The sequence below is a fragment of the Crinia signifera genome, chromosome 7 (assembly GCF_055691185.1).
Source record: "Crinia signifera chromosome 7, ASM5569118v1, whole genome shotgun sequence".
Classification (NCBI taxonomy): domain Eukaryota; kingdom Metazoa; phylum Chordata; class Amphibia; order Anura; family Myobatrachidae; genus Crinia; species Crinia signifera.
Window position 1 is genome coordinate 75,492,514 of NC_139223.1, and position 22,061 is coordinate 75,514,574.

The 22,061-nt window shown below is 44.1% G+C and overlaps 1 protein-coding gene across 2 annotated transcripts in view; it reads left to right on the forward strand.

The window, feature by feature from the left end:
• Window positions 1–22,061, forward strand: part of APOLTP (apolipoprotein lipid transfer particle homolog) — a 331,079-nt gene that overhangs the window by 272,187 nt on the left and 36,831 nt on the right. Inside the window, exons 58-64 of one of the 2 annotated variants that reach the window (XM_083153345.1) lie at window positions 1,409–1,522; window positions 4,733–4,861; window positions 10,393–10,554; window positions 10,643–10,804; window positions 12,413–12,581; window positions 12,811–12,995; window positions 13,845–13,937. In XM_083153345.1, coding sequence (XP_083009471.1) covers window positions 1,409–1,522; window positions 4,733–4,861; window positions 10,393–10,554; window positions 10,643–10,804; window positions 12,413–12,581; window positions 12,811–12,995; window positions 13,845–13,937 — 1,014 coding nt within the window. Of the gene's footprint in view, window positions 1–1,408; window positions 1,523–4,732; window positions 4,862–10,392; window positions 10,555–10,642; window positions 10,805–12,412; window positions 12,582–12,810; window positions 12,996–13,844; window positions 13,938–22,061 lie in introns of those variants that run through there. The other variant, XR_014450766.1, reaches the window with a different exon arrangement.

A 22,061-nucleotide genomic window follows, 5' to 3' on the forward strand; every position in this document is an offset into this window, starting at 1 on the left:
TGGACCACTTATTGGGCCCCCGGGACCTCCACGGTGTGTCTAATGCTGCCCATACACATGTAAGATATTGCACGCAATCATTCGATTTCGGCCACATCTGGCTGATAAATCGAATGATTGTATGCATTTTTAAGGGGACATTTGACGCGATGCGCGGACACACCGTTGAATGTCGCGTCGATAGATATTATGTGCTGCACATAATATTGATCAAATTGCATGAGCAATCATGCGATTGGGTTAACAGAATGTCTTAATTTTTGTCATAATAACGAATATTCTGTAACTGAAATATACCAATGTATATCTCACTGTTGAATATATTCACCTATGATATTTGTTATGTAACATCTCATGTGATTGTACTATATTTCCACTGATGCCTCAATGCAATAAAAGATAAATATGAAAAAAAAGTTTAATGTAAATTGCTCCAGGCATTCCAGGGTTATGCCGGAACATACATACATACATGTTTTATATATATTTCATTGTGATTTTTAATTAATAAAAAATAACAGTAATTAATTTTGAATTGGAAGTTTTTTAATTGCCTCAGCCGTGTTTTAATACGCTCGTATGTAAAATTTCACGATCAGCGCTGGTAAACTGTGTATTTGTATAGAAAGACCGAAGGACACATTTTTGCTTTTATATATTAGATATTACATTGTGTGCCTTTATAAACACTTATACTAGTACTCTTGTGTATTACTGTATATAATATTTTATTACATGTGCAGCTATAAATACTTAACATACTCATAATTTAACATGATGTGGCACTATACACACTTACTGTACTTTTGTGTGTTACATAAGATTATATTATTTTATTGTGTTCCTCTATAAACACTAAAGTTGGGTACACATTGGACAATATGCAAATGATGCAATGTCTTCAACAATTTCTCTTGAACTTCCGGACAAATGATATAATGCACTGCAGGGGCGTAACTAGATATTCGTAGGCCCCATAGCAAAAGCTTTTAAGGGCACCCTATTTCACAACTGATGGTGTTAAATGTGTGTAAAACATTACTTGAACAGTAAAGATGGGCCCCCTTCAGCTGTGGGCCCCATAGCAGCTGCACCCCTTGAACCTATGGTAGTTACGCCCTTGAATGCACACATACTGTGCAATCTTGCAAAATATATCATCCTTGACCACATCCAGGAGTATGCTGTTGTTATACATACAGTACTTACAAATCTTCCTGCATCTTCAAAAGATCAGTAGAAGCAGCAAACGACCAGCAGGAACATGCATTTGCATCATGCTAAAGCGTACACACTGGATGATTTACATTAATCGTCGTTTAGAACCTGTAGGGATCATTTACATTTAAAAAGTCTTGTACTTTTGTATATTACATAATATTATATTACATTGTCTCGTGTATTTCAGACACACCTTGCTTGGAACAAAGGCCATCCAATCAACTTTACAATCCTCTTAGAGGATAATGTGATCAATTCCTCTGGAGTATGGAATGCCTGTGTGACCATCTATCCAGGTCAGGTATGAACTGCGCCATTGCTAAAGATTTTTTAATTTTTTTAAGTAAACATTGTTTTTGATCAAATTCTTACATCAGTTATAAATATACATGAAGTTCAGCCCATCAGACGCAGGACATATATCATACTCTGCAAAGCTGCCTTGTTTTCATGCTGACATGATGACATGCTTGAGGACATATGTCGGCATCTACACCTGTAAGCGCCTTCTGCTTTTTATTTTTTTTCATCAATACATTTTTTAGCATTTTTTCCAAGTAAAAAGTTTCTAGGAGAGAGGTTACAGATACAAGGAACGGGAGTGAGGAAGGGGTATGGTAATTATTCATATTACATTCAAGCAGGGCCGGTGCTAGGGTCTTTGGCGCCCCCCCAACAAAAATGGTGTGAGGTCTCACTATGAAGTGACACAGCAGCAAAATCTTAGTCACATCTTATTCAGTGCCCTGATTCACATTTTATCACATACAGATGGAACCCGCCGTCTAGCGGGGGTCCGACGGTCGGATTGCCAACCGCCATTCCACCCTAGATGCTCGCACGTCCCCTTCCAACGGAGCTGCCCACTATTCTCCGCTGCCGGTCCCCGCCGATTGCCCCCACCTCATGCTCCATTCTGTTATGCCATCTCTGTGTATTGTTTGCAGGATAGCAACTCTGCTATCTATTATCTTACAGCATTGTATACTGTATGTCTGAAAGCGATGTATATACAGCATCTGTGTATGCCTTGCATCAATGTATATACAGCATCTGTGTATGCCTTGCATCAATGTATAATACAGCATCTGTGTATGCCTTGCATCAATGTATAATACAGCATCTGTGTATGCCTTGCATAAATGTATATACAGCATCTGTGTATGCGATGTATATACAGCATCAATGTATAATGCAGCATCAGTGTATGCCTTGCATCAATGTATATACAGCATCTGTGTATGCCTTGCATCAATGTATAATACAGCATCTGTGTATGCCTTGCATCAATGTATAATACAGCATCTGTGTATGCCTTGCATAAATGTATATACAGCATCTGTGTATGCGATGTATATACAGCATCAATGTATAATGCAGCATCAGTGTATGCCTTGCATCAATGTATAATACAGCATCTGTGTATGCCTTGCATCAATGTATATACAGCATCTGTGTATGCCTGGCATCAATGTATAATACAGCATCTGTGTATGCCTTGCATCAATGTATATACAGCATCTGTGTATGCGATGTATATACAGCATCAATGTATAATACAGCATCTGTGTATGCGATGTATATACAGCATCAATGTATAATACAGCATCTGTGTATGCCTTGCATCAATGTATAATACAGCATCTGTGTATGCCTTGCATCAATGTATATACAGCATCTGTGTATGCCTGGCATCAATGTATAATACAGCATCTGTGTATGCCTTGCATCAATGTATAATACAGCATCTGTGTATGCCTTGCATCAATGTATATACAGCATCTGTGTATGCCTTGCATCAATGTATAATACAGCATCTGTGTATGCCTTGCATCAATGTATATACAGCATCTGTGTATGCGATGTATATACAGCATCAATGTATAATACAGCATCTGTGTATGCCTTGCATCAATGTATAGCACAGCATCTGTGTATGCCTTGCATCAATGTATAGTACAGCATCTGTTCTAACATTCTCCAACTGCAAATTTACCCACCCACTGCAAAACTCTTCCTCCTAGGTAACTTTATTTGTGAATCATAAACTTCTTACATATTATATATATATTATATCGGTACTTGTGTACTTTCACGGCTCCCATCGCATGCCATATGTAGTGCAATGGCATGCGATTTTTGCCGTTTTTATGCATTTTTAAAATCGCATGCAATCGCATCGCATGCGATCGCATGCGATTTTTAACAGAAATGCATCCAAATGCATTGAAATTTCTATCAAACATGTTCAATTGCCCCCAAATGTCATTTTTCAGGCTGTACCACCCCCACTATCAACGCGAACCCGAAGCGTGGCGAGCGCAGCGAGCCCGCGAGGGGCGGGCGGTACGCGTCCTACGACGTTTTCATACCCCCACTATCCACGTCGGCATGGAGTTGAGAATAGAAAGTGTGGCGAGCGCAGCGAGCCACCGAGCCCGAAGCGTGGCGAGCGCAGCGAGCCCCGTGAGGGGACGCAGACACCTGTGAAGCCCGCGAGGGGACGCATATACCTGTGAAGGTATCCGTGTCCGCTCGCCACGCTTCGGGCTCTGTGGCTCGCTGCGCTCACCACACTTTCTATTCTCAACTCCACGCCGACGTGGATAGTGGGTGTATGAAAAGGTCGTAGGACGCGTACGGCCGCCCCTCGCGGGCTCGCTGCGATCGCCACGCTTCGGGTTTGCGTTGATAGTGGGGGTGGTACAGCCTGAAAAATGACATTTGGGGGCCATTCAACATGTTTGATACTAATTTCAATGCATTTGGATACATTTCTGTTAAAAATTGCATGCGATGCGATCGCATGCGATTTTTTTTACCATGCGATGGACATCGTGGGAGCCGTGATTGTACACAAGTACCGTTATACCATACACAATTATGATTAGGGAGACTATATAATTTATATTTAAAATGTTTTTCCTTTTATAATATTTGCTGGTCACCAGTCATTTGGTCCTGATTGTGAGCTGAGCAGGCAGTAGCTGGTAGAATATTGCAAACATTGGGCTGATGCCATGGCTACACAATTCACCTCTGATGCTGTCAATGTGAGGCCAAACTTTTACAGGGCCACATTTAGGGGGTAATTCAGTACTGTAATTGGCATCCCCATGGTCTGGCCCTGTGTTCACCCCGTCTCTCCCTCCACGCAGAAAATGTTGGGGTTTGCACATGTGCAGAAATGTGCATGCACAAACCACAACCATCAAGGCTGGGGACGAATTTGGATAGTTACGAGCCATCCTAAACCGGCCCCTTAGTTCTCAATCTGCTCTCTGGGGAATGGGATTAGCAGAAATCCACAGGCCAAATCCTAGGCTAAGTATAAACTACAATTTTGTTGAGCTGATATTACTAATTCTACATCTTGAGTACTGAGCAATTGTATTATCATAGTTTAAGAAACAAAACTAGAATCATTGGTGCCCATTATCCATATGACATTTTTGGACATTGTGATACTGGGTTTCAGGTGATAATTCATGTTATGTAACTCATGCTACAGATCCAGGACATCATGGGTGTCAGGAATCTTCAGGTGTGTGGATCCATGGAAAAAACATCAAACTTTGTTCATGAAAATGTAGATGTGAGGTTCGATGACAAAAAAATTGTGCAAAGTCTTCTGTACAAGGTAAAAGTGATTTATTGTAATATTCATTGTACACAATAAAATATAAAAAATATATTACACAGCTAAATGAATTCATGTACATTGCCTTTAGTTTCATTCCACTATTCCTTTTTACATACAACAGTACTTTAAGGTATTAACATATGACAATATTGAATTTTAGTTTAATCCATAACTTTCCAGTTCCAGTTTATTTAACCTTGTTGAGATTTCAAGAGAAAATACAACTTCTGTTGAATGTTTAAAGAATCATTAACTTCACAATTTAAGCTCATAACAAAACAGAATAATATAATGTGTTCATTTGGTGCCCTTTAGCTAAACCTATTCTAAACATTGCCAGTGACTTTTCCCTATTTTTTTTCTATTCCCTTGTTTTTATCTTGCTAATGATTGATGCTTAGTTTCCATGAATTTAATTGGCAGGGGATTGGGAAATGGGTATAATAGAGAGAATGGACAAGCAGTACCATCTATGCATATGTCTAGTGTCCATGTGGCTCTGAAACACTGCCATTTGTTGGAAGCAAGTGAAACTACATCTACTAGCTTTCAAAGCATTAGCTTCAAGCGGGCTTACTAATGTGAAGATAATGAGGGATGGAAGCAATAGATTTTCATATTGATGATGTATAAAACTCCAAAAACAATGCTAAGCAAAACCGATGACCTGGAAAACAGATAAAAGTGAAACAGTCTTTGCTTCTATCATACCCCTTTCACATCGCAAATGCAAAAAGCCAGGTCGCTGACAAGGGGTTGGGTCAGAGTAGCAGCGCATCATCATCATCATCATCATCAGGGGGCGGGATAGGAGGCAGTGCTTGGAGCCGACACCGCCTCCTCCCTATAGTGTGAACAGGACCCAGTTCGCTCGACATGGATTAACCATTCACACTGCATGACACTGTGTTGTCATATAGGCGCATACTGTACATATACCTGGTTGTTCTTTTCTAGACTGTAAGCTGTGCATCCTGCCATTTTTATTGTAGCTATTCTGTCCTTTTTCTACCTCAGAAAATTATTATTTGCCAAATATGAGGTGAAATCTGGTTTCCTCATATTAGTATCAATTTTGTCATACATTATCTCTTTTTACAATATATGTTTGTATTTGTTTGGTTTAGATGGTAGATATTTACAGTACACTGTAGCCAAGTTGTAGCCAAAGTTATAATAAACCTGATTAGAGTCCAGTTTGAAAAAGAGGTACATGTATCCAGAAAACGGTGCCAATCCTCACATTTTTAGCTAGATATTACAACATTTCAGCACCCCAGGGCAATAGAAAGCACTGGCTAAATCAACCTCTGGACTGTGGAATTCGCTGGAAAAGAGCAATTGCCTGGATCTTGCATACGATTACATAACCCCAAAAGTATTTCTGCCAGGGAGTAGCCTCGCTCTCTGCAGGGTTTCATTACATTCATTAGTTTCCTTACACCTGTCACTCCATTCGTTTTTGTACTACTAGTAATAACCTGTCACCCTAATATACTTAATACTAGAGATGTGCAGGCTCTGATTTACTCTGATTTCAAAGCAGGATCTTATTGGCTATCGACTGTCAACAACTGTCATGTGATTTGGGATTGCCAATAAGATCCTGCTTTGAAATCAGAGTAAATCAGAGCCTGCACATCTCTACTTAATACAACTACTGCAGTTGTTTATATGTTGCAATGTTTCGTTTATGGGTTTTACTGATTTGACCACATACTGCTAATTGACTGCTTTCATTGCCTTAATATCATTTCACAAGAACCTTATATGGGGAAGTTTTGCAGAATATCTGTGGTATTTCTTAGGAAGTTGAGTTTCATTCTATAAAAAGATAATTTGCCTGCTAGAGAATACAATACCTCCTGGCGATGCAATTACTCTGAGTATGTGACAATGTGACATTCTACTCTACTGAATTGAGTTATGTACAGCAAATAGTGTCATATGTCCTGGATTCTATCCAAACTCTTAATATATTACTTGCGGATGCCGGAACCCCTTCCTCGGTCCCATTGCGCACAACTTTGCTAGGTACACGTAATGTGTACCCAGCTTGAGACAATCTGGAATAGCTCATGTTATGCTTTAGACCAGCTTTCTGCTACATTGTATATTCTAAAGAACATTCAAAACTTTTTCCTAACACCATCCTAGCAATCATTTTGTAAGACGTAGACTTGCTATAGACGACAGTTGACATGGATGAGGGGAAGAGCATTGTCATTATCAGGTAGCATGCCAATTTCTTTATTCTAGTCTCTAGCACAGTGTACTGGGGGAATTGCTGGCTGTGCTGTTTTCTACTGGAAAAAACAGGTACCGGAGTAGCCTGTGTGAGTTGTGAGGCCAGCCGCAATCTGAAAAAGGGATTGTCAGTCCCTATAGAGAAACAAATATGTGTGGGTGTAGATTGCGCTGAATTTATGGCAGAACAAGGTATAGGTTTAAAAATAGACACTGGGCGGTATTCAATGAGCCTGATTCGCCATGTTTTTATGGTGAATTTGTGCTGTTTGGCGAATTTTGGACTAAAACGGTGAATCACCCTATTCAATGACCACATGGCGAATACATTTGAAGGTTTTTTTCGCCATGATTCACCGAGTAGCAATCGCTATCTTTTGATGGAGAAGTGGAATGTGAACTTTTAAAATAAAGTGTTTTGTTTTTTACTTTTGGTGTCAAAAAATCAGGAATTTTATTCTGAGGAGGGGCATGCTACTTTTATTCATGTGCTGTAAGCACATGAATATATATTTAATTTAAAAAAAATTAATTTTTTTTTACACAGCAGCCAGCAGGGGGCGCCGGAGCCGAGCCGCTCATTACATATTCATATATTCACTGCACCCGATCGTTACGATCGGGTGTAGTGAATATAGGTCCCCTGCTGGCACCCCCGGGGGGCAGCCTGAGCTGCCTGGCACCCGGGGAGCCCACCTCCCCCCCACAAACGTTCTGGGGCAGGCAGAGAGACTTCCATCTCTCTGCCTGCCACCGTCCTCATGCTCGCCGCAGGAGCTCATATTCGCTGGTCAGGGGTTTGCTGCCCCTGACTCGTTGAATACCGGAGCCGGTGAGGCTCCGGAACGTGGCGAATGTGCAGCGAATCCAAAAAAGGATTCGCTGCACCTCGCAGGTATTCTCATTGAATACCGCCCACAATTTAATAGGTACATATAACACGCTAAAATTGGTGCAATTGCAATAGAATAAAAAATCGGGAATGACAAATGAATTGAAAGGCTGCGTCCAGTTATAGTAGTAGTATCACCTTAGTCCACAAGTGGATGGGGAGAAGGGAGAATAGAAGGTGGAGTTATCCTCAAGACAAATGTACGTGGTTACCCTTATATTGCTTCCTCCAATACAAATTATGGGGGTGACGTTCCACCCAGTTGGAATATCCGAAGCCGTGAGGGATCCACTAAATGACCAAGGATGGGTACCTTAGATAGGTGGCTTTCCTTCAGATGGTTGGTACCATATTCAGCTGTGTGCCAGATGGTCAGTTGTGGTCTGGTTCTCCTATAGTATTCTCAGATGGAAATTGCTCCAGGAGGGTAGGGTGATATCTGGATCAGCAGCAAATGGTGGTGGTGGTGGTGGTGGGGGGGGGGGGGTGGCTGGATGCCTGTGCCAACGTGTTTCGCTGCTGGGTGCAGCTTTTTCAAGGTAGCTTTGCCATAGCTAGAAGACTTTTGTCAGATGGGGACCAATATATACTTAAGAACAGGTACATTCAATACAGAGTCCCGATTTGTTCAAAAGATGGTTCTCACTGTCCTTTTTGGAGGTGTGTACCAGTAAAAGGTTCAGTAAGAATGAACCATTCTTACTGAAGACACATTGAGGTGTGAGGAGCCACAAAAAAGATAAAAGCAAAAGATGGATATATAGATATGTATTTATTAATATGTCCCTTGTCTTGGTGAACGTACGGTCTGTTCTAATGCTATTTATTATGATGATCATTCGAATTTCAGAAGGTTGGTGTTGGTTATAGTTTGTTTGTGCAAAGACATTTGATAAGCATAGCTCTGTCTGACAGAACTAATTTTACAGTCTACAATTGTGTGCTTGGTTTATACATTCATAGCATATTAAGGTCAAGGGATATGGTCAAAATCCCAGAAGTCAGTATCCCAACCGTCAGAAGACGATAGTGGGATCCCAACGGATCCCGAAAGTAAGTTTAGGTTTAGGCTGCGGGAGGGACGGCTCTGGTTAAGATGCAGGAGGGGGAAATTAAGGTTAAGATTAGGGGTAGGGTAAAAATACTTACCGGGATTCTGATGTCAGTCTTCTGACTGTCAAAATCCCAATTACCCGGATTTTATACTCAACCCAGTTAATGAGCGAGATGTACTAAGCCTCAAAAAGTGATTAAATGTAGAGTAATAAACCACAACCCAATCAGCCCTTAACTGGCATTTTTTAAACACAGCCTGTGATATGGCAGTTACAAGATGATTGGCTGGATGTTTATCACTCTCAATTGTATTATTTTTCAAGCTTAGTAAATCTGGCCCTAACATAGTAGGAGCCCCATATGTTGTCGCTACCGTTAGTATACTCTGCCACTGTGTACGGACAGCAGCAGAGTTGGTGGGAATGTAAATATTGTAATCTATTGGTGTACAGTCCGCTGTGTATATAGGCAAACACAGGGGGGAGGGGGGTTGTTTCTGGTTGCCCAGAAACCTTCCTCCTCTTGGCAAGTGCCTTAAATTATGACAACAATGTCACTGGTATATAATATAATCAATAGAGCTGTTGCACATGCCTAGTGTACCAGCTTCATCTACCACATTTACTGTATGTGTGGATCTGAGCCCTCAAAGTTTGCAATGGATCGGAGAGTAGTTGCCAGGAGGAAGAGAAAGGAGCCTTACCATGAAGTGGGAGATTGTGAGCTTAGAAAGTGCAGTATTGGTTCTATTATGTTTGTGTGTTTATTTATTGATATGTTTAACCTTTTCCGGACCACTAATCTTATTTAAATATTTGAAACGGCCTATACTATATAGACCATCTGTACTGTTAAATATTAATACTGTATTCCATACAGTGTATTCCATGAAATGTATAAAAATACAAATTTTCAGGGCTGTTACCGCTCCCCCATACTCCTGTATTTACTCCAATTTGCTCTAGAGTGGGAGATTTTGGATTACATTTGGAAACCCCCCTCTAATAATCCTGCGTTTGCCACTGGTGTAGGTTCCCCTGGACCAACCACCCTGCAACTATTATATATATACACTCTTACAGCAAGTACCGGATACAAGAGAGATTCTGTTTTCCAGTTGTTTATGATTAGCGTACAATAAACCATGTTATTTAAGTAATCTAAATGTGTAATATATAATGAACCTATGCATTAACAGAGATATTCCCATCATGCTTTGTCAGCATACAGCTACTTGTCTTAACATATAGCTTATAGTTCATTAGTATTTTTTACAATTTATGATATTTTTCTCATGTAACATTATATTTTTTATTGCACAATTATATCACAGAGGGACAGCACCCTAGATCCCGACAGTCTCCAGCTAGAAGCCACATTTGAAAACGTTTTTGTAGTGGGCTGCAGGAAACAACATCTTTTGACTAAAATAGATACCAATTACATGGACACCCTGAACCACATACTGAAGCTGGCAGTCTGTGATCTTCCACATGTGAGTCTAAATGTTTTTCAGTGCTGCAATTCCACAATGATCGTATTATTGTTTCACTGAAAATAAAATAATTGCATCATATTTTTAGCCTATTGTGTTCTCTGGAAGCCATCATCTCGGCAAGGAGGAATTACTACACTCCAACGTTCGTTTCAGCATCTCTCCCTATGAAAATGATTACACATTATATACTTTGGTCTTGAATGGATATGGAGAAAAGCAAGATCAGAATTATTCACTAAACTTACAGGTAAGTACTCAAGCTTCTAAGCAGGTACATATCATCTGTAGACTACATATTGGAGTAGGCACTATGAATGTTAAGTCCTATATAAATGTATTTACTATATCAGTATTAGGAATGAGTTTGGGCCATGGGACACCCCTGTGTTAGTGTGGCCAGGCTGCTTCTGGGGCATCATAATTGTACCATTTAATCTACAGGTACATGTTCTCATACATCTTTGCCCCCAAAAAGTCTATCATGTCATGCCAAGTCATGTGAGAATTTTGTAGCATCAGGTGTTTTTTTGCTTCTTTTTGGCCAAACATGTATCCTAATCATACCTCTAGAATGCAAGAGGTGACTCTGCCGATTCATTTGATATGAGACTTTATATTGTGTGTGACTGAGTCTCTGAAAGTGTACACAGTGCTACAAAGTAGCAGCTGCAGCTCAATTTCCGATACAAGTTATGTTCTGCTCCATGTATAGACTGTCGCACACAATATACAATGTCATATTAAACAAATTAAATGAACCAACATAGTATCATTGTGCGTTCTAGTCGCAATACGTAAAGATAGACGCATTTTCAGCAAGATAAGATGATGAAAGTCTAGGCGGATCACTCACACCAGGCATCTCGCATTGCAAGGTGTATGCAGCGGCGTCGATACCTGGTTGAACAACGGAGCGGCAGTATGTTTAGTCTGCAGGATGAAGCTATGCACTGGAAAAGGGGATGTGGCCTTGCGGGTTAGGGAGATGGCCTCACTGCGGCCTGAAACCCTGTTTTCATCACTCCCTGGGTCCAGGAGGTACAAATGGCCCCCAGAGAGTGTCTTTTTTGTAATACCTGCTCCTGTACAGGGACCGGAGCAAGGTATTGAACTTAATGTAACAGTGTCGTACCCGGCTACTGTTACTGAGCAGGAGTAAGCTAGTGATGCCACTGGCCTTTAAACTGCTCCTGCTCACTAGTATCATGTCTTGGGGCTGTTGGTTTGTGCTGGCCTGGGGATTCCAGAATATTAGAGACCTGCCTTATGAGGTCACCTGGACGTGGTAGATGGGCCCATTTTGTGAATTGTAATAGTACTAATTACCAGTGTCTTTAGTGTTTGGAGTGTACACCTGCAATTTTTTGTATAGCACTACAAGTCTCAGCATGGTAGCACCTCTTATTATGTTTAATATTAGGGTGTGCAGTCCAGTTGTCATCCTCCCCCCACCGTATACAGTATATATATATATATATATATATATATATATATATATATATATATATATATTGTTCATTCTAGCACCCGCCATCTTTGAAAACCCATACAGTTCCTCTTCCCTGCCTGAGGTGTCGCTGTCTGCTGTAGTGCTTCTAGCACAGTGTGGTCTGTATATTAGCACTGATCTGCAAACCAGACCTGTGCTAGAAACACCACAGCAGACAGCGAAACCCCAGGCAGGGAAGCGGAACTGCATGGGTTTTCAAAGATGGCGGGTGCTAGAATGAACACTAATATATTTAGAACACAACTAAATTCTGTGGCTAAAATGAAGGAACTTCTTCACAGAATCACCCTTGTTTCTGGTTTCCAAAGTGATAATTCTAACGTGTTAAATATTTATATCTTATAGATAAAAGCATCAGATGACGTTCATCTAGGGATTACGGGGAAATATGTTTGGTCTCCTGACATCCACCAAATCCTCCTGGAGGGGAGGTTTGATCACAGTGACATGTGGACCTTGAGTGCTTCCAGTGCACAGAGGTGTTTGCAGCTTAACCTCGGACAACAGGTGCAAGGTATAGTATTTTATTACAGAACAAAAATAATTGACATGTATATATTTTATTTATATATATGTTTAAGTATATAGACATTTTCCATTTTCCCTCACGGTTGTGTCTAAAAATTAGTCCCAGTGTTTCAGAAAGTACCTCTTGTCCCAGGGACTATCTGTTACATCAGGCTGAAGAGTTTACAGACTTAGCGACATTGTTCATGGAACATTCTGTTTGTTTTGTTTCTTAGGAAGTTCTGAGGAAAAGTCAGTGGCGTTTAGAGCCTGCATGGACCTCGATTATTTGGCTTCACTGGATACTTATGTGAATGTTAATCGTACACTAGAAAGATTGGGACATTTTGTTCTTACTACAGCAAACCAGAGCCTAAGTATATCTTATCAAGGATGTGGAGAAAACATTGCCAAAGCTGAGGTGAAGTTTCATAGTGTCTGCGGCGACTCATGCAGAATGCACAGTGTTTTTATCTAGAATAGAATTTATAAATGTTTATAAGTATGACAATAGCTATGTTGTCATGCAGTAAGGAAAGGTAACCTCTGGCTTTCCAAAGTTTTAATACGACAACTCACTTGCAGAATATACATATGTAATAAACAAGATCATAGCACCTTGATATGAAGAATCTATGTGTCTGGAGTGTTACTGGCTTGTAGACTCATACAGATGTAGAGCTGCTCATCCAGTGCTGGGGCTCGCCAGACCACCCCCACTGGCGAGCGGACACTACATCTGACTGGGATGCGCGATTGTCCCACATGCACACGCGTCCCAGTTTCCCATCGGTGGGGGACGGGAACCCTGCCCGTCTCCGCTTCACGGAGATGGGCAGGGTTGGGGGGATGGTGGCTGGGGTGCATGGTGGCTGGGGCAGCCCAGCGGCTTACCTTGGTACTGGGCTTGCCCCCAGCGCGGCGGTCCAGGGCCCAGCATGGCGAGATCTGCGGTCCCGGCGCTTGAAGATGATGTCATCTCCAAGTGCCGGCTCAGGAACCGCCTCCGCCGGGGAGCGTGCAGGTATGTTTAAAGTACTGGCCAGCTGCGTTCACCAATCAATGAATACAGCTCAGACAAGACTTACCATGGGTGCAAGGGAAGGTCACTTTTCTGCTAGCCCTAAATCAAACAATCCATTCTTACTTTATATTTTTACTTAAATAAGTGTAAAAGGATTCAACAGGGATCTTTATAGCATTAGGCAAATGTGCCTATCTGCTATTAGTAGGTTTAAAGGATTAATAAGTCTGTTTTCTCCTATATCAGACCATTCTGGGAAGCCTTGGAGCTCATTTTAAAACACGACTTTTGGAAATGAATAAGAAAATGAATGCGTACTTCGGAGAAATTCAGAAAACTGTGAGTAATCTGGCACTAACTGGGAATTGTGTATTATTGGGATCATACTGGAAGGAAATCATCTGTTTGCCATAATTTGTAGGGAGGCTTTGTGTTGGCCAGCTGTTAGAAATCATTGGTGGATGCCAGCTTAGTAGGGAGCTTGGCACTTCCTGTGCAGTCCTTGGCTCATTTGAAGAGCTGACCATGCTGATGGGCCAACAAAGTCTTCAAATGTATATGGGAACACAAGGGCTTGCAGTATCTATAGGGCCTACTTTAGTTTTAATTTTCCACAAACTGTATTGGCAACACTATGGCATTTCTTACAAGACAAGATCCATCATATGATATGTGACCTCAGGCTTTCCACAGAAGAAAAACCGCCCCAGATAAATGACCAGGTTTTCGCGATTACAGCTACAAAAACACATGGGTCAGGGAGCGTATACCGAATCCTCTGTGTTTTACCCTGAAAACAGGTCTTTTTTTTTTGAACGAAAACTATGGGCTACAGTTGAATTGACCAATAATCACCACAATTTTTCATTGCGCATACCCCCAGCCTCTATGGGCTGTAGCCCATATGAGCCACCTAGGGCTGCTCATTAAGGCAGGGAGTGCCTTCCTACAGGTAGTCATCTCTCTGCTTATCGCAGCCCGGGTTGGCAGTTCTGGAGGATGGAAACACCTCCCAATGGGATTGTCTTCACTGTGGGTGACTGGCAGCTAGGACTTCCAAAAGGAAGTCACTACCAGTCGCAGTGAAGCAAGTGCTGTCACGGACTGCATCTGGCTTCACTAAGGCTGAGCAAGGTGACGATTTTCCTGGGGGGGGGGGGTTCTACAGTTCTACAGCCCATAGGTAAAATCCCCCACTGCATATAACCTTTACTTTTACTAAGGGTGATATTCAATTACCTAATGAAAGTATTGAAGGACTGAACTCAAAAGAACTAAGGAAAAGATGTGTTACCATTTTCTGGATTTGTGCTCATTGCCTGAAAGAAACTATATTCTAAAATGTGATTTTGACTGTTTCTACTTATTTCCCACAAAAACGTCTTTTTTATTATTATTATTATTATTATTATTATTATTATTAGCATTATAATAACCATGTATTTCTATGGCTCCTGCATGTTCTGTTGTGCTTTACATTTGTTTATTTCATAAGCTATTTAATTTATTTATTGTATTGTTTTCCCAGACTTACGCCCCGTACATACAAGGCGACGCCAGCCTCCATGCTGAGCGACGGGCTTAAGTATCGGTCGCTCAGCACATCGCGCGGCACTAGTGATGCACCCCACGATGCTGTGTGCTGAGCGATCACACTGAGCGGGGCTTTGTCTGTAGTTTTGAGTCAAAGCCCCACGATCTAGCAGGAATGACAGTGCAAACACTGTCTTTACCCGCGGGCAATAGGGGTGTGCAGGACTGCGCATAGCCATCCCTGCAGTGCATAAACACAGAGCGATCTGTGCTCCTTTTCTAAGTGATCGGGCTTAGAAATGGGGCTGAAATCACCCAATGTGTATGCCCCTAATCCTTGTGTTACACACACAGGGCCAGATTCTCTAAGCTTCAAAAGTGATAAAATGGAGAGTGATAAACAGCCATCCAATCAGCTCCTGCCAGACATTTTTCAAACACAGTCTGTGACATGTCATGTAGGAGCTGATTGGCTGGCTGTTTATCACTCTCCATTTTATCACTTTTGAAGCTTAGAGAATCTGGCCCACAGAAAGTTATTCCTGATCAAACAGATGCAACATAAAAGCCCAAGATTGTGCTGCTCATTAGGGAGTTCACTGCTCACATCCAGAACCCTGTTGTAAGATGAGAACACCTTGTGGATACTAGGAACTGTTAAGTCTTAAATGAGTGCTCACTTCTAAGAATAGTGGTAAGAAGCTGGAACATTCTAGTAACCTGATGAGTATTTACTGAGAATAGGAAGTTCTGTAGGACATGAGCAGGAGACTCGAGCATAGTGCAGATGGAACACTCATGTTACAACTTATCATTGCTTCATTATTATATATTTTATTACCTCATTATGTTATATATTACCTGGTTCATTACTGAAACAAACATTTCACTCGGCTATGTATACATAGTATTATCTTTAATAAAATGGAAATGGCACAATAGTGTCTAGATAATGCAGGAGACTTGTGGTGTAATGTAATTTCGGTCTTTATATGTTAGTCGGGCGCCCACTAAACTATTTGCTTAGTTTTATGAGTACGCTCGCCACGCTTCCGGCTCGCCACACTATATAAATTAACTGCATGCCGACATGGATGGTGGGGGTATGAGCGTATTTACTATAGTGGGCGCTAGGGAAACCAATCCCGGGCATTTTTTCAATCCCGGAATTCGGGATTGAAAAATGCCCGATCCCGGGATTGGCTTCCCTACTATTAAAAACCCACCTCGGCCGCCCCGCATATTTACTTACAGATGCGTGGTGCGGCGGGGTGGGTGGGCGAGATGGGGTGATGGAGCCCGGGCTGGTCCGCTGGTGGCCCGGTGTGCCGGCAGGTCCGCTGCTGGGCGGGCGGGCTGGTCCGGGGACAGGACGGCTGGGCGGGCTGATCCGGGGACAGGATGGAGGCAGACAGCCTGTGCGGCCTGCGCAGCGTGACCTCTGACGTCGTCACGCTGCACAGAGCCTGTTATGGTTTTGTCGGAAGTGAACCCGTAGCTGGGACTGCTGTTTAGAACAGCCACAGCGAGACCCTACTCTGTCTCTGTTGGCCCCCACAGTTAGGTAACCGGTTCCTGCTGAACTAGGCTTCGCCTGTAGCCGCCACGTTTGAAAGGGCGAGTTAAGCCCGCCCTGACTCCGGTGCAGCCAGGAGTTATGGTGAGACAAGGAACCGGGACCTCCGGAGGGTACAGCCAAGAGGAGATCTAGCTAAGGGACCTGACTGAAAATTAACAAAGGGCCACTTGCCCAGCTAACTATGCTGCTAAGCGCCAGCGACCTAGTCGCCAACCACCAGCGACAGAGTCGCATACACAGAAGAAAATACACCACGCAAAAGGCACACTACAAACAGAACACGAACAACACTAAACAAAGAAAGCACTGCAGAGAGCACGACCTGTGGACCAGGCAATCCGATAATGGCGACCGGACCAAAGTACTTGCCAGCAAGCCGCTGGGCAAGGACCGAAAACAAATGCGAAACCCCAGAACGGGTGATAATACGAGAAAAGAACTGCCCCCAAAGGGGTACTCACGAATTCCAAGTGGGGACTGGACGAACAGACCAGAAGAATACTTCAACCAGAACTCCCTGGAGCCGGGACAGAGAGCAGACAGGAAACCACTGTCACAGGAGCTATCACCGGCGGGGCTAGTGAGACACAGAAGCCCTTAAATAGGAACTGGTCAGGATACAAGGTAGCCCAGCCCACCTCCTGGTCCAATGGTGGGCTGGGCGCTGGGTAATAGTATGCAGCCCTTAATCCAGAGGGCAATGGCGTCTGTTGCTAGGCGACGGCGTCCGTTGCTAAGCAACGACGACGCCGCGTCATGCCCCCTAATGCTGGGTCCTGTCGTCTTCCGGGATTACCCAGACATATAGAAATGGAGGACGGAGGCTGTGCCCGACTGCGGCGTCCCCCGGCGTCCCTGGTTGCTGAGCAACCGGACGTCGGGTCATCAGGACGCGCAGCCGAGCTGCGTTGCTGGTCCCGGCTTCCCGGATGTGAAGAGGCGGAAGGCGGGGGTTGCGCCCGACTGCGGCATCCCCCGGCGTCTCTGGTTGCCGGGCAACCAGACGTCGTGACGTCACGACGCGCAGCCGGGACGCGCCGCTGATCCCTTCCACCAGCCGCCAGGGACCGGCGCGCAACAGTACCCCCCCCTCGAGGAGGGGTTAACAAACCCCTATGACCAGCTTTATGGGGAAATTTCCGAAAAAACTCTGCTTTCAACCTCGGGGCATGCAAGTCACTGTCAGAGACCCAGGACCTCTCCTCCGGCCCATATCCCTTCCAATGGACGAGGAAGCAAAGGGAACCACGAGACCTTTTGCAATCCAGAATCCTCTCTACTAGAAATTCTGACTGTCCCTGGACATCCACTGGGGGTCTATTCTGAACCACCCTTCGTGGGAATTTTTTCGAAAAAACGGCTGGTTTGAGGAGGGAGGAATGAAATGTATTGGAGATCTTAAGTGAGCTGGGAATTTGTAACCGAAAGGCTACTGGGTTGACCCTCTTAATGATGATATATGGACCAATAAACTTCGGACCAAATTTGGCAGATGGCTGTCGAAGTCTAATGTTCCTGGTCGATAACCAGACTCTATCGCCCACTTTGAACTTACATGGCCGTCTCGAACGGTCTGAAAAAACCTTCTCCCGGAAGGCAGCTCCTTTGAGCGCTACATGCACTTGTCTCCAAATTGTTCTGAGCCGGGCCGTCGTAGAAGATAAAACTACGGAGTTTTCCGGACCCAGTGCACTGGCCTTGGGATGGACTCCAAAGACGGTGAAGAAAGGAGACGTCTTAGTGGAGGAGTGATGAGCATTGTTATATGCAAACTCGGCAATAGGCAGAAATTCTGCCCAATCATCTTGTGTCTTGGACACAAACAGGCGTAAATACTGCTTTAAGGATTGATTGAGCCGCTCAGTCTGACCATTTGATTGGGGATGGTAAGCTGAGGTCAAACTAAGCCTAATTCTAAGTGCTGCACAAAAGAGCTTCCAGAAACGAGCAATGAATTGGGGACCCCGGTCAGATACAATGTCAGAGGGCAGCCCATGGAGTCTGAAAATATGAAGTAAGAACAATTTGGCTAGACCATTGGCTGTTGGTAACTGTGGTAATGGAACAAAATGAGCCATTTTACTGAAACGGTCAATAACCACCCAAATGACCTGGAACCCGTGGGACATGGGTAAGTCCACCACAAAATCCATGGCAATATGAGACCACGGCCTGGATGGAATAGCCAATGGTACTAATTGCCCTGCCGGAACTGTCCTGGGAACTTTATGTCTAGCACACTCGGGGCAAGACAAGACAAAGTCCTTAGTGTCCGTGGCAATATCGGGCCACCAGACACAACGAGAAAGGAGTTTTAACGTCCTTTTAACACCCGCAATTCTACTTTCATGGAATTCAGCCAACACCTCTTTTCTCAAGGCCTGTGGAACAAACAGGCGGTCGGCAGGTTTTTGACTGGGCGCTTCATCCTGAACTTGGAGTAGTAAGTCTTTGAGCGTCCGTGTAAGACCAGAATGAATTACCGAGGATGGAAGAATGGGTGCCGAAGGAACCCGTATCTCTTGGCTGGGTAAGAAACTACGGGAGAGGGCATCCGCTCGGACATTCTTGGACCCTGGCCTATAAGAGATGAGGAAATTGAAGCGTGTAAAAAATAACGCCCACCTAGCCTGACGGGCATTTACCCGTTTGGCAGATTCGAGATATTGCAGGTTTTTATGGTCGGTAATCACTAGTATTTGATGGCTCGCCCCCTCCAGCCAGTGTCTCCATTCCTCGAAGGCCCATTTAATGGCTAGCAACTCCAGATTTCCCACATCGTAGTTGGCCTCTGCCGAAGAAAACTTTTTAGACATGTAGGCACATGGGAAGAGAAATGAGGACTTGGAATCCCCCTGCGATAGAACAGCTCCTGCTCCCACTTCTGAGGCATCTACCTCAACCACGAAGGGTTGGTCCGGATCAGGATGCCTAAGGATTGGAGCTGTAGAAAAAGCTTGTTTAAGTGCCACAAAGGCCCCTTCAGCTTGTGGGGACCAGTTGGCCGGATCGGCTCCCTTTTTGGTAAGGGCCACGATGGGAGCGACCACATCCGAAAAGGACCGAATAAATCGCCTATAATAATTTGCAAACCCTAAAAATCTCTGGAGGGCTTTGAGATTAGAGGGTCGCACCCACTCCAAGACTGCCTGCAATTTCTTTGGATCCATGCGAAAACCGTCTGAAGAAATGACATATCCCAGGAAAGACACCTCGGGAACTTCGAATTTGCATTTCTCCAGTTTGGCGAAGAGATGGTTTTCACGGAGCTTTTGTAGGACTTGTCGTACCTGATAACGATGTTCCTCTAGGGTACTGGAATAAATCATAATGTCATCCAGATAGACAACCACGAATTTCCCCAGAAAATCCCTAAGGACATCATTAATAAAGTCTTGAAAGACAGCCGGTGCATTTGATAACCCAAAGGGCATCACCAGGTATTCATAGTGCCCTGTTTGGGTACTGAAGGCTGTCTTCCATTCGTCCCCGGCTCGAATGCGTATAAGATTGTACGCCCCCCGGAGATCAATTTTAGAGAAGATCTTGGCCGAACGTAACTGATCAAATAAGACCGAAATTAATGGTAGCGGATAAGTATTTTATCAAGGTCTAATTTGGGAATACCCAACTTACTGGCAAACGAGACATCCAAGAAATTCCCAGCTGCCCCGCTATCAATGAAGGCGGAAACAGATGTCTCAGTCTCCTTTACCCTAACACTGGCCGGTACTAGTAGTGCGTTGCGAGAGGAGATAAGCTGAAGACCAAAATGAACCCCCTCACAATTCACTTGGTCCGTGCGTTTCCCAACTTGTTCGGGCAAGTGCATACCACATGACCTTTACTGCCACAATAAAGACAAAGACCAGCGGACATTCTACGGGCTCTCTCGTCGGGAGTAATCCTAAAAGCCCCTAGCTGCATGGGTTCTTCTTCTTCCTCCGACGGAACATACCCAATCGAGGTTGACCGAAGCCCGGAACCTCTCTCGGACCTCCGCTCACGGAGCCGACGATCAATCTTTATAGATAGCTCCATTCATTTATCTAAAGTCTCCGGAACCGGGTATTGGATGAGGCTATCCTTGATCGCCTCTGATAACCCCTGCCGAAACTGACTGCGTAAGGCCGGGTCGTTCCACCCACAGTCGTTGGACCAACGGCGGAATTCCGTGCAGTATGCCTCTGCTGGATTCCTCCCCTGTTTTAGGGCTCGTAAATGGCTTTCGGCCGAGGCTTCTCTATCGGGATCGTCATATAATAACCCCAAGGACTTAAAGAAGGCGTCGACCGACCGGAATGCCGGATCGTCCGATTTGAGCCCGAAGGCCCAGGTTTGGGGATCCCCCTGGAGTAAAGAGATTACCAATCCTATTTGTTGTTGCTCAGACCCAGAAGACCTAGGTTTCAGACGAAAGTATAGCTTACAGCTCTCTCGAAAATTGTAAAAATCCTGGCGATTACCGGAAAACCGGTCCCGGAGGTTCATCTTGGGCTCGGGAACCACAACGGGGGAAGCTCGGGACACCTCCTCTTGGGATTTCACCCGCAAGGACAAATCTTGCACCATCTGGGTGAGGCTCTGTAATTGGTTGGCAAAAGCCTGGGCTGGGTTGGGCGTAGTAGGGTTCATGGTAAATCCTGGAAAGAATTATCCCCTAACACTCTGTACTCCCTTCCTGGTTTTAGTTTGGGCCGGTGATAATGTTATGGTTTTGTCGGGAGTGAACCCGTAGCTGGGACTGCTGTTTAGAACAGCCACAGCGAGACCCTACTCTGTCTCTGTTGGCCCCCACAGTTAGGTAACCGGTTCCTGCTGAACTAGGCTTCGCCTGTAGCCGCCACGTTTGAAAGGGCGAGTTAAGCCCGCCCTGACTCCGGTGCAGCCAGGAGTTATGGTGAGACAAGGAACCGGGACCTCCCGAGGGTACAGCCAAGAGGAGATCTAGCTAAGGGACCTGACTGAAAATTAACAAAGGGCCACTTGCCCAGCTAACTATGCTGCTAAGCGCCAGCGACCTAGTCGCCAACCACCAGCGACAGAGTCGCATACACAGAAGAAAATACACCACGCAAAAGGCACACTACAAACAGAACACGAACAACACTAAACAAAGAAAGCACTGCAGAGAGCACGACCTGTGGACCAGGCAATCCGATAATGGCGACCGGACCAAAGTACTTGCCAGCAAGCCGCTGGGCAAGGACCGAAAACAAATGCGAAACCCCAGAACGGGTGATAATACGAGAAAAGAACTGCCCCCAAAGGGGTACTCACGAATACCAAGTGGGGACTGGACGAACAGACCAGAAGAATACTTCAACCAGAACTCCCTGGAGCCGGGACAG